General features: G+C 44.8%; 1 protein-coding gene across 9 annotated transcripts in view; it reads left to right on the plus strand.

Moving 5' to 3' along the window:
- The first annotated feature begins 243 nt into the window (after nt 1-243).
- The window catches only part of PTPRS (protein tyrosine phosphatase receptor type S), a 170,932-nt gene continuing 157,518 nt past the window's right edge, over nt 244-13,657 (plus strand). For all 9 annotated transcript variants that reach the window (XM_033136957.1, XM_033136960.1, XM_033136958.1 and 6 more), the window contains exon 1: nt 244-413. In XM_033136957.1, coding sequence (XP_032992848.1) covers nt 332-413 — 82 coding nt within the window. In that variant the 5' untranslated portion in view covers nt 244-331. The remainder of the gene's footprint in view (nt 414-13,657) is intronic.

The following is a 13,657-nucleotide window of genomic DNA, read 5'->3' on the forward strand; positions in this document are numbered from 1 at the left end:
TATTTAAAATGCATCTCTGGGTTATTTGCGGGGCATAGGAATTCGTCCTTTTCTTTTTCTTTTCAAAATACAGTCCGGCCCCCCACAAGCTCTGAGGGACAGTGGACCGGCCCCCTACTGAGAAAGTTTGCTGACCCCTGCTCTTGGAGATCAGAGTGCTTGGCTGCATATGCAGTTCTGCAGCGGCCACTTTGTAAAAACCCTTTGCAGTCTAAACTTGCATCTCTTTCCATCCCTCCGCAGGTCTTGACACCGTTCCAGAGGCTCTGTGAGTTCTGCTAAACTGGGGGGGCCGCCAGGCCGAGGTCAGAGGCCTCCACCCGCCACCAGCATGAATCCTGCCTCTGGATTAACGCTGCTGCTCCCCCTTGTCAACCTCGCCTACTTGCTGCTGGTGGGCTGCACCGCTGAAAGTAAGTGAAGCACACACACCCCCAAACACCCCACAATCTATTATAGTATCATATGCTCATTTTCTGAGATTGCACATTCTTTGCTTAAAACATATCCTGAGGTCTGGGTAATAATAATAATAAGAGACCTCCAAAGAAGGAGACTCCAAGAAGGCAACTTAATGTGCATGTTGGGGAGAGACTTTTGCTCAGTTGTAGGGCTCCTGCTTTGCTTCTAGAAGGGCCTAGATTCCATCCCAGGTCTCGCCAGATTTATTCACCATTTTTTAAGTGGACTTAACAACACAGTCATTTACAAGTCTGCTCAGAAGTAACTCCCAGTAAACTCAGTAAGGTTTGCTCTTTGGGTAAATAGATTGCGGCCAAAGTATTAACTGTCTGACCCCGGGTATAAGGATGCTTGCCATGTTCCTTTGTGTGGATTGACCCCTGACTGTTGTCTCCATGGGGGGGGGGGAGAACATCTCAACCTGGGTCCTGGAGGAATTCACGTACATGAGTCATCTGGAGACACGAGAGATGCCAACCTGGGTGAGAGTAGTCCTTGGGGTATTTGCAGGGACGCCATATTTGAAAAAGGAAAACGAGGAGAACACTGGCCCCATGATACATTGGTTTCCTTACATCTGTTTTAAGTATGTGGCTTGAATCGCTTGCTTGAGCCCTTTCAGGCTGGGTCTGCCCTAAGGTACCTTGTCCGGCTGGTGATGTTTGGTTCTACAGGTGAAACTCGAAAAATTAGAATATCGTGGAAAGGTTCATTTCTTTCAGTAATTCAACTTAAAAGTTGAAACTAATATATGAGATAGACTCATGACATGCAAGGCGAGATGTGTCAAGTCTTTATTTGTTATAATTGTGTTGATTATAGCGTACAGCTGATGAGAACCCCCAAATTAACAATTTCAACTTTGGGGTTTTCATCAGCTGTGCTCCATAATCATCACAATTATAACAAGCAAAGGCTTGACATATCTCGCTTTGCATGTCATGAGTCTATCTCATGTATTAAACTCCAGTAGCTAATGAAAACAATTGCTTACGTAAATGGACTTTTCCACGATATTCTAATTTTTCGAGTTTCACCTGTGGTTGGGCTGGGGATAGAAAACCCCACAGACAGACACGCACTTACAGTTTTGGGGAAGCTCTCCCCAAAATCTTCTGTCTCTGGTTGGCGGTTCCTTCTCCCGTATTTCATGCTGTCGTGGTGGGAGAGTTTGGGACAGTTCCTCTTGTCGTCGTCCCCCATTTCTTTCTCTCTCTCTCTCTCTCTCTCTCTCTCTCTCTCACATCCAAGGACACTGAATTAAGCTCGAGTGTCACCTTGTTTAACTGCTTGATCAAATTAAATCAAGTCGCAGTGATGTCATGTTGTCTCCCTACACTTCCATCCCTCCGTTAGTGCTATATAAATAAATCAGATGGGACAAGTGGACAAGGTGAGCGAAGGGAACCCTTGGCGGGTTCTTCGGCTGGAATTAAGAACTGGGCTGCAACAGAGTGGAGCCGCGCGATTCCTCTGAACTTTTAAGATGGGCTCTTGGATGGGCTTAGATTAGATGAATTAGGACAACCAAAATGATGGAGCGATGCCACTTTGAGGGAAAGGTCTATATAAATTAGATTACTACAATGCATTGTATGTAGGGTTGCCTCTGAAGACGGTTTGGAAACTGATGCAGAATTTGGGGCAGGATGGTTTGATCATATCAGGCCAATCCTGGCCCAACTGCCGATTAGTTCCCGGCCCAAATCAAAAGTGCTGGTTTTGACCTACAAAGCCTTAAATGGTTCAGGACTGCAAAAACTCAAGGACCCCCCCCCCTCTATATGAACTGACCCAGACCCTGAGCTCACCATCCATGCCCTTCCTCATCTGCCGTCTCTGCCAGAGGTCTGGAGGGGTGGCAGCATGAGAACAGGGCCTTTTCTGCAGTGGCTACCTGTTTCTGGGATGCTGTCCCCAGGGAGGCTCACTCAGTTGCTTAGAGCGGGGTGCTGATAACACCGAGGTTGCAGGTTCAACTCCCATACGGGACAGCTGCATATTCCTGCATTTCAGGGGTCTTGGATTAGATGTTCCTCACGGTCCCTTCCAACTCTCCAACTCTATGATTCTATATCTTTAGGCACCAGGCTAAAACATTCCTCTTTTCCCAGGCCTTCGGATAATTAAACAATCTATGGTCTTTTAAAGAAGGGACGTGGGTGGCGCTGTGGTCTAAACCACAGAGCCTAGGGCTTGCCGATCAGAAGGTCGGCGGTTCGAATCCACGCAATGACGGGGTGAGCTCCCGTTGCTCGGTCCCTGCTCCTGCCAACCTAGCAGTTCGAAAGCACGTAAAAGTGCAAGTAGATAAATAGGTACCGCTCCGGCGGGAAGGTAAACGGCGTTTCGGTGCGTTGCTCTGGTTCGCCAGAAGCGGCTTAGTCCTGCTGGCCACATGACCCGGAAAAACTGTCTGCGGACAAACCCGGCTCCCTTGGCCTATAGAGCGAGATGAGCGCCGCAACCCCAAGGTCGTTCACGACTGGACTTAACTGTCAGGGGGTCCTTTACCTTTTTGTTGTTGTTGTTGTTTAGTCGTGTCCGATTTTTCGTGACGCCATGGACCAGAACACGTCAGGCACTCATGTCTTCCACTGCCTCCCACAGTTTGGTCAGACTCATGTTGGTAGCTTCGAGAACATTGTCCAACCATCTTACCCTCTGTCGTCCCCTTCTCCTTATGCCCTCCATCTTTCCCAACATCAGGGTCTTTTCCAGGGAGTCTTCTCTTCTCATGAGGTGGCCAAAGTACTGGAGCCTCAGCTTCAGGATCTGTCCTTCCAGTGAGCACTCAGGGCTGATTTCTTTGAGAATGGATAGGTTTGATCTCCTTGCAGTCCATGGGACTCTCAAGAGTCTCCTCCAGCACCAGAATTCAAAAGCATCAATTCTTCGGCGACCAGCCTTCTTTATGGTCCAGCTCTCACTTCCATACATTACTACTGGGAAAACCATAGCTTTAACTATACGGATCTTTGTCGGCAAGGTGATGTCTTTGCTTTTTAAGATGCTGTCTAGGTTTGTCATTGCTTTTCTCCCAAGAAGCAGGCGACCAGCCTTCTTTATGGTCCAGCTCTCCCTTCCATACATTTGTCGGCAAGGTGGTGTCTCTGCTTTTTAAGATGCTATCTAGGTTTGTCATCGCTTTTCCCCCCAGTGGTTTCTCCCAACGCTTTTCTCTCCGTGGCTTTAGTTAGGAACGTCAAAAGGGTCTATTTGCCCAGATTTTCCGAGCTTTTACTGAAGTTCATTTGCAGGCAGGCGGGTTGTAGAAGGAAGAGATTTATTTCCATATACAGTACGCACACAGAAATATGAATATGCATTTTGTTTATATGCTAGCCTAGTTTAAGATACTCTAAAGTATCAACTCCACCCCACCCCACCCCAAAAAACCCTTTAATTGACTCAAGAGCATAGCATCATGAAGAGGGGGGAGAGAGGAGAGAAAGCGGGGGGGGGGGGGAGTGAAAAGGCAGGAGCTATTTGAATAATTTATTGTCCTTTGAAGTTGCAAAAGAAATTTCATCTGCCTTGGGGAGTAATTTCTCCCCGTTCTAAAAGGGTTTTCTCCTTTTAAACTCATCTAGAGGATGGTGGTTTTGGGTGGTGTGGGGGGTGGGTTCCCCCCCCCTTCTCTCCTTTTTGCATTTTCTGCATAATTAATGAAACCATCACTTCTCTCTCTCTTCTCTCTCTCTCTCTCTCTCTCTATCTCTTTTCTGTCTCTTACAAACCTTAGACAGAAATGGAGAGGAGATGATTGCGAGGGAAGGGATTTTTTCTTAATTAATAGAAATCATTAGAGATGGTTAGATCACATTGATAGATCCGTAGACTGATAGACACCAGGGGTCAGCAAACATTTTCAGCAGGGGGCCGGTCCACTGTCCCTCAGACCTTGTGGGGGGCTGGACTATATTGGGGGGGGGGCGATGAACGAATTCCTATGCCCCACAAATAACCCAGAGATGCATTTTAAATAAAAGGACACATTCTACTCATGTAAAAACACGCTGATTCCCGGACCGTCCGCAGGCCAGATTTAGAAGGCGATTGGGCCGAATCCGGCCCCCAGGTCTTAGTTTGCCTACCCATGATAGACACCATAAGGTTCCTTTTTACAGCCATCTAGGTTGGGTTAGGGGTTAGGGTTTGACTAACTTTTGCAAAAAGACAAAACAAAAAAAAGTGAGAGAGCGGGGAGGGGTATTACTCAGAAGGGTGGTGGGAGATGGGGGATCGGCAGATAGGTGTGGAAAACCTGTTGACGACTGTTAACGACTGCAACTGGTCTTACGGGAAAAAGCAAGGGGTGAGATGGCTAAAGATAGCTTTGTCATGTATAATGAGATAAGAATCCAACGTCTCTATTCAGACCTGGTCTCCCCATGGTTTTATAATAATTTAATAATAATTTATTATTTATTCTTCAGATACACACGGAAGCTCACACCAAGAACAAACTTAGTTGGTCTCTCACTTGCTACTGGAAGGAATTTTTATTTTTTTATTTTGTTTTGACTATGGCAGACCAACACGGCTACCTACCTGTAACTGGAACATCTCCTTGATGTGCAATTTTGCAATACAGGGGCGATTTCGGGCCCCCCCCCCATCACCTAACCTTCCCCCTATCTGCGGTGGTAGAGTGTCCACTCATAAGGTCAACCACATTCTAGGGGGAATTGCGTTTAAAAAAATAACAGCCATCGCTCCTATAAAAGAAAGTTCCGTTCCTTCTTCCTGCCATTTCCTCTGTTTTTACTTGAGGGGAATCTGACAGGCACAGTCCGTTAAAGGAACTCTCTCTCTCTCTTGTCTCTGTGGCCTGTAATTATCTTGTCTTGGTTTTTAAAGTGAGGGTCTGTTCTCCCCCCCCTCCGTACTTCCCCACCGGATATTCTTAATGGACTTTCTGTGACAAGGAGGCGATGTGCTGACGGCAGGTGGACACCGACAGGAAAATGATTATAATTTTCTGCTTGGTGTTTTTTTTCCACGTTTTTTTTTCCATGGAGGGCTGGGGGGGGGGGTGAGGAGCCCTTGCGTCTCCCCCACATGAAACAAAATGCAGAGAATCGTCGCCTGGTATAAATCTCATCCCCCCCCCCCCCGTTTCATATGAGGCAGGAGGGGTGGCTGAGGAAAATAGGGGGGAAAGATTTTTTTTGGGGGGGGGAATCTGTTAGCAGAGATTTTGGTTCTTGAGCCAAGCTGGATCACTCAAGAGCGCTTTGTTTTTGTGTAGTATTGGAAGGGGTCAGCAAAAAAAATTTCAGCAGGGGGCCAGTCCACTGTCCCTCAGACCTTGTGGGGGGCCGGACTATATTTTGAAATAAATGAATGAATGAATGAACGAATTCCTCTGCCCCACAAATAACCCAGAGGTGCATTTTAAATAAAAGCACACATTCTACTCGTGTAAAAACACCAGGCAGGCCCCACAAATAACCCAGAGATGCATTTTAAATAAAAGCACACATTCTACTCATGTAAAAACACCAGGCAGGCCCCACAAATAACCCAGAGGTGCATTATTATTTTTAAAGGACACATTCTACTCATGTAAAAACACCAGGCAGGCCCCACAAATAACCCAGAGGTGCATTATTATTTTTAAAGGACACATTCTACTCATGTAAAAACACCAGGCAGGCCCCACAAATAACCCAGAGATGCATTTTAAATAAAAGCACACATTCTACTCAATTAAAAACGCACTGATTCCAGGACCGTCCGCAGGTCGTATTGACCCAATTTCCTTCTCAATCTGGACCGGGGACGGTCCGGGAATCAGTGTGTTTTTACATGAGTATAATGTGTGCTTTTATTTAAAATGCGTCTCTGGGTTATTTGTGGGGCATAGGAATTCGTTCACACCCCCCCCCCCAATATAGATAGATAGATAGATAGATAGATAGATAGATAGATAGTCCGGCCCCCCACAAGATCTGGGGGACAGTGGAGCGGCCCCCTGCTTGCTGACCCCTGTTCTAGGATGTGTCTCCTTAGCAAGATATAAGCGAGTGTTTCAGGCACACGGCCCAACGCCTTCTCTTCAGACAAACCAACAAAACCAGGAAGTTTTACACTTAACTACAACTTCCCGTTCCAGCTGAACTGACTTCCAAGCGTAGCCTCATATCCTGACTACATTTGCCGCAGCTCCCCAGCTTGGGCGGAAACAGGAAACTATCGCTAACCAAAAACTTCCTGCTCTTGTTTTCTCACTTTGCACCAAGGGAAGAAAGAGCAATGGGGATGCATCCAGAACAGGGTTGCCGCACCTGACCTGACTCCTACAGGTGTGCCTGGTGGAGGGAGCTGAATCTGGGCCTTCATTATTTTATATCTATATATCTATAAATCTAATAGATATAGGTATCAGGTTTGAGCCCTGAAATCTCAGGGTCTGGGATACTGCCGACTTGGCAATCCTAGTCCAGAATACTTTTTCATTTTTTTTTAAATGAACTTTGTATGTAATTTTTTTATTAAATGTTCCATTTTACAATTTAAAGTACTCGTTTTTGCATGCTTAAGATACCAGTGACATCACGTCTTCTCTTTCCATGGTTCATTTTGCATATCATAAATCCATGCATAGTTTTTAAAAAACTAAACCATTCAGTGTTCCATTATTACAGGCGAAACTCAAAAAATTAGAATATCGTGGAAAAGTCCATTTACGTAAGCAATTGTTTTCATTAGCTACTGGAGTTTAATATATGAGATAGACTCATGACATGCAAAGCGAGATATGTCAAGCCTTTATTTGTTATTATTGTGATGATTATGGTGTACAGCTGATGAAAAAGTTGAAATTGTTAATTTGGGGTTCTCACCAGCTGTACGCCATAATCATCACAATTATAACAAATAAAGGCTTGACATACCTCGCTTTGCGTGTCATGAGTCTTATCTCATATATTAGTTTCACCTTTTAAGTTGAATTACTGAAAGAAACGAACCTTTCCACGATATTCTAATTTTTTGAGTTTCACCTGTACATCCATCAAAACTTTATTTCCTTTTTTTATAAGAATTTATTGGTTTTTCAAGAAAAATAACAAACATATAAAAACAATACAAACATAATACAAAAATTTAAACACACACACACAAAAAAACATGAAACACCAATTTAACTATCTTGATCTTGTTTCTAATCCTATTCAAGGGACTTCCCCCGTTCTCTCTTCTGCGTTCAATTCTAATTTACTTTAGTAACTTTGTAGCTCATTTAACAATCATTCACCATTATTCTTCATCTTAAAATAATATCTTATCCCATCTCTATTAACTTATTCGAACACATATCTTCTAACATAAAAACACAACCTTAACTTCTTATATACTATTTTAACCTAACATTACATAGCTATCACCTATTATATTCACTGATTTCACTTCAAATATCCAACTTTTACACTGTTTTATCTTCATGCTGCCAGCATTTTCAGCTGTACACAGCTGTTTCCCTTATATATCCAATAAACGTTTTCCAATCTTCTCTAAACGTATGTTCTTCTTGTTCTCTTATTCTATACTTTAAGTCTGCAAGGTGTGCATAGTCTTGTCAATTTAAGTTGCCATTCCTCTTTAGTTGGGACCCCGCTCGTTTTCCATTTTTGGGCTAACGAAACACAGGCCGCAGCAGAGGCATACATAAATAAACCTTTTTTTGACACCTGGGAATTTCAGTCTGAATTATCCCCAACAGAAAGGACTCTAGCCCAGAATACTTTTTCATTTCTCATCCTGTTAAGGCAATATACAATTGTCCAAATGAGACCACCCTTAGAGGGGGGGGGGGAGTCACCTCTCAGTACATACCATAATTTATAAATATATCACGTCTTCCCTCAAGGGGACACGGGTGGTCCCCCCCCTCCTCAGTTTTCTCCCCCTACAGCTGCAAGGAGTAATAAATTTAATTTCCTGTTCGTTTATTGTTGTGATCATCGATTCTGGATTTTTATTATTATTACTATAAAAAAGATAGAATTCAAGATGTAGAAAGAAGAGAAAGAAAGAAAGCCAGGCGTGAGAACAATAATCAGAATTACCATTTGTGGCCAGATAACAGAAGGTGTATGTGGATTTAAATTTTCTTTTGCTTTATTAAACCAACGAATAAAAAAAAAGCACGACATCTGGAGGTCCACAGGCTCCCCTTCCTGGTGACATAGAGACCAAGTATTGCAAAACTGACCCCCTTTGGACCAAAAGAAACCCCCTGCTCTTTGCTTTCTCTCTCTCCTTTAAAGAGAGCACAAATTTGAAGCTGTGCTTGCTGCTGTTCAGTCGTTCAGTCGTGTCCGACTCTTTGTGACCCCATGGTCCAGAGCACGCCAGGCATGCCTATCTTTCACTGCCTCCCGCAGTTTGGCCAAACTCATGTTAAGTAGCTTCGAGAACACTGTCCAACCATCTCGTCCTCTGTCGTCCCCTTCTCCTTGTGCCCTCCATCTTTCCCAACATCAGGGTCTTTTCCAGGGAGTCTTCTCTTCTCATGAGGTGGCCAAAGTACTGGAGCCTCAACTTCAGGATCTGTCCTTCTAGTGAGCACTCAGAGCTGATTTCTTTAAGGATGGATAAGTTTGATCTTCTTGCAGTCCATGGGACTCTCAAGAGTCTCCTCCAGCACCAGAATTCAAAAGCATCAATTCTTCGGCGATCAGTCTTCTTTCTGGTCCAGCTCTCACTTCCGTACATTACTACTGGGAAAACCATAGCTTTAACTATACGGACCTTTGTCGGCAAGGTGACGTCTCTGCTTTTTAAGATGCTGTCTAGGTTTGCCATTGCTTTCCTCCCAAGAAGCAGGCGTCTTTTAATCTCGTGACTGCTGTCGCCATCTGCAGTGATCATGGAACCCATCTGCAGTGATCATGAAGCTGTGCATAGTGCAAGCCAGAACATGCTCGATAAGATTTGTGTCCTATTAAGTCCTGCTCAGAGTAGACTGGTTGAAATTGATGGACAGGACTCACTCAAGTCCATTAATTTCCACGGGATTGCTCTGATAAGACCAGGCCCAATCTGCCCTATGCATTTAAAGTGGTACAGTGGTAGCTTGGTTCTCAAGCAGCTTGGTAGTTGAACAACTTGGAACCCAAACGCTGCAAACCCACAAGTAGGCGTTCCAGTTTGCGAACATTTTCAGAAGCCCAACGTGCTCCGTTTTGAGTGTTACGCTTCCGATTTGAGTGTTAACGCTTCCAATTTGAGTGTTACGCTGAGCTCTGTCTGTTTCTGCTACAGTCATACCTCGGGTTGCGATAGCTGCGGGTTGCGTTTTTCTGTGTCGCGAATGTGGCAAACCCAGAAGTGTTTACTTCCGGGTTCCGCCACATGCGCAGAAGCGTTCTGTGCAGCTTGCGCATGCGCAGAAACACGATGACGCGCATGTGTGATATCGCCGCTCAGGTTATGGGCTTTTCGGGGTGCAAACGGCACGCCCAAACGGATCGGGTCCGTAACCCGAGGTACCACTGTATTTATTTTGCGTTTTTGTTTTTGTGGCTCTTTGTGTGTGTGTGTGTGTGTGTGTGTGTGACTGTGTGGAACCCAGTTCAGCTACTGATGGATTGATTGATTGATTGTGTGACTGCAGTACATCGTTTATTGCTTTCATTTTGTGGATCAGTGGTCTCGTTAGATAGTAAAATCCATGTAAAATTGCTGTTTTTAAAAGTCTGGAACGGATTAATGCGCTTTGCATTAGTTTCTATGGGACAGCACGCTTTGGTTTTGGAACGGAACAGATAAAGTTTGAGAACCAAGGTGCTTTAAGCAGACATGGCTTCTCCAAAAGGATCCTGGGAGGTGTAGATTTTTAAGGGTGCATACAGCCATGCTTCCCTCTTGGCAGGGGACTCTGGGAGTTGCAGATCTCTTAAGGAGACCGCGGGGTCCACTAACAACTGTCAGCACCCATAACAAAGTTTTCTTACGATGCTTCGGGGAAAACCACGACTGTTTCAAGTGGGATGGCTCTGCTTTAAATGCATAGTGCATGGGTAAGCAGACTAAGGCCCGGGGGCCGGATCCGGCCCAATCGCCTTCTAAATCCGGCCCTCGGACAGTCCGGGAATCAGCGTGTTTTTACATGAGTAGAAGGTGTGCTTTTATTTAAAATGCATCTCTGGGTTATTTGTGGGTCATAGGAATTCGTTCATTCATTCATTCATTCATTCAAAATATAGTCCGGCCCCCCATGAGGTCTGTGGGACAGTGGACTGGCCCCCTGCTGAAAAAGTTTGCTGACCCCTGCCATAGTCCATTTGGGACCTCCCTAGAGTCCCATCTTCTGACCTGCTCTGATCCCGGGAAGCTGCATTCCCACCCCCCACCCCAAAAGATCTACATTTGCCTACGTAGATATGCGCAAAATTTTCAGCATGCCCATCCCACAGGTTTCTTGCATCAGCAGAACTTGCAATTGTGAAGGGGGGGGTTCTTTTTGTCCCAGTGCCAATGACAGATGGCACAGAGGCGGCGGGAAGAATAGGACATTTATTTCGCTATTTCCTTTTAAAGATATGCACATATATATTCACCATCCAACAGGCCCTCTCTTGTTACCGGTGTGTTTTTTTTAAATAAAATAAAATACTTTGCTGCCGTGGGTAGTAGGCCCCTTTCAGCCACCTCCATGCCAGATAAAAGAATGTGTTTATTTTGCCCTGTGTACCTTGGCATATGGAGATAATATGGATTTATCCCTCTCGAAATGTGGGTGAGGCTGTTTGCTGTATGACCTGCTAAAAGTGGAGGATTGATCATGGGGAAGAGAATCCCAGAATCTTAGAATTGGAAGGGCGCCCAAAGGGTCCTATAGTCTACCCCCTGCAATGCAGGAACCACAGCTACAAAACCTCAGAGAGGTGGCCACCCAACCTCTGCTTAAAAACCACCAATGAAGGTGTGAGTCCACCACCGCCAGAGGTCATCTTCCCCGCTGTTGAATGGCTCTCACCATCAGAAAGGAAGAAAGTGGGACGCAAGCAATCAGAGGAGCTTCCCTTATTTTGTCTGTACGACGTTCCTGTTAGTACAGAAGCCTTTGAGCTTCTTTTCAGAAGCACCCAAACTCCTGATTTGCAAAACAGGACCTACAGGTGAAACTCGAAAAATTAGAATATCGTGGATTCAACTTAAATTCAACTTAAAAGGTGAAACTAGTAGTTTTTTACACCGAAGTTGGATGGCTGCCGGTCAGGGATTCTTTAGGTGCAATTCCTACATTTCAGGGATTTGGGACTACAGGTGAAACTCGAAAAATTAGAATATCGTGGAAAGGTTCATTTCCTTCAGTAATTCAACTTAAAAGGCGAAACTAATCTATGAGATAGACTCATGACATGCAAGGCGAGATATGTCAAGCCTTTATCTGTTATAATTGTGATGATTATGGCATACAGCTGATGAGAACCCCAAATTAACGATTACAATTTTGGGGTTTTCATCAGCTGTACGCCATAATCATCACAATTATAACAAGCAAAGGCTTGACATATCTCGCTTTGCGTGTCACGAGTCTATCTCATATATTAAACTCCAGTAGCTAATGAAAACAATTGCTTACATAAATGGACTTTTCCACGATGTTCTAATTTTCCGAGTTTCACCTGTAGTTCTGATTCTGTTTGGATTCGAATCTTCTTCCCCACGCTTTTCTCTCTCTGGTCCAGGTAAGAACTTGGAGCGTTCTGGTTTAAACCATCGTTCTTTCTGTCCAAGTGACCACACCACCCCTAGTAGCCAGGGATGATGGGCCCTGCAAAATCCATTGGGCTGCAGGTGGCCTGCCCCAGCTGTAGAAATGTGCATCATGAGATAAGAGGGCTGGGCAAACCTGCCAGTTTGGATTTTTTTTTAAATTTCCCCGTTTCATTTTGCGAATGGGGGGCAGGGCTCTTCTTCGCTGGAGGTCTTTAAGCTTATGTTGGATGGCCGCCTGCCATGGATGCTTTAGTTGAGATTCCTGCATTACAGGGGCTGGGACTAGATGACCCTTCCGACTTTACAGTCCTTGCATTCTCCAGCCTCAGATTCAGCGCTTCCCATTTTTCCGCATCAGCTTGCAGTCAATTAGGGGGGGGGGACACCAACAACCCCCAAAAATGGTCCATATGAAAAGCTACACAATGCTTAACCTACACATTTTTGCAAAGCAGTTTACTGTCGCTTGTGGAGCGGAATGTCGGCGGATTCAGCACAGAGAAAATAAAGTCCTTCTTTGCACAGCACAGAAGAATTACCGTATTTTTCGCTCCATAGGGTGCACCTCATTTTTAGTGGAAACAAGGGAAAAAAAATATTTTTCTGGTTTTCCTCCTCTAAAAGCCCTGTTTTTTTGAGGATCAGCTAAAAGTTTTGCAGCTTTTTTTGCAAAGGGAAAAACCCTGTTTTTTTTGAGGATCAGCTCAAAGTTTTGCAGCTCCTTTTCCAAAGGGGGAAAAGCAAAGAGGAAAAGCCCCACTTTAATGGGGTTCAACTCACATTTCTGCAGCTTCTAAAGGAAAGGGAGCCTTTTCTACAGTTTCCAGACAGATAATCTAATCATCCAGTCACATGTCGCTGGGGAAACAAGCAACCTCCCTCTGCAGCACATTCAACAAAGGAGGGCGGGGCTGAAAGGGAGCCGGGACTCTTATCTCTCTCCCGATCTCTTGCTGATCAGCTGCTGAGCGGGGTTCTTTCAACACCCCCTTTTCTCTTTGTAAAATAAAAAGCACGATTCTCTTTTGGCCCCTGGGCAATTCGGCTCCAGGGACCACCATTCGCTCCATAAGACGCACATATATTTCCCCTTACTTTTTAGGAGGGAAAAGGTGCATCTTATGGAGCGAAAAATACAGTAATCCCTCCCCCCCCCCCCACAGTACTGCCCTTTCATTTTTAAAAAATAGCTCTTTCATTTTAAAAAAAAATAATGTAATGGAGCCCAGTAAATTCAAAATACAGTGGTATCCCGGGTTGCATACGTAATTGGTTCCAGGTTACAGTTCGCAACCTGAACAAGCGCGTTGAAAACCCGGAAGTAGCGGTTTGCGCATGCGTGAATGCGCAGAATGCTTCTGCGCATCCGCACATCGCGTGCGCTCCGGGTTGCATTTCCGGGTTACCGGAGTTTGTAACCCGAAAAGTACATAACCCGAGGTACGACTATTATTTTTTG

The sequence above is a fragment of the Lacerta agilis genome, chromosome 18 (assembly GCF_009819535.1).
Source record: "Lacerta agilis isolate rLacAgi1 chromosome 18, rLacAgi1.pri, whole genome shotgun sequence".
Taxonomy (NCBI): domain Eukaryota; kingdom Metazoa; phylum Chordata; class Lepidosauria; order Squamata; family Lacertidae; genus Lacerta; species Lacerta agilis.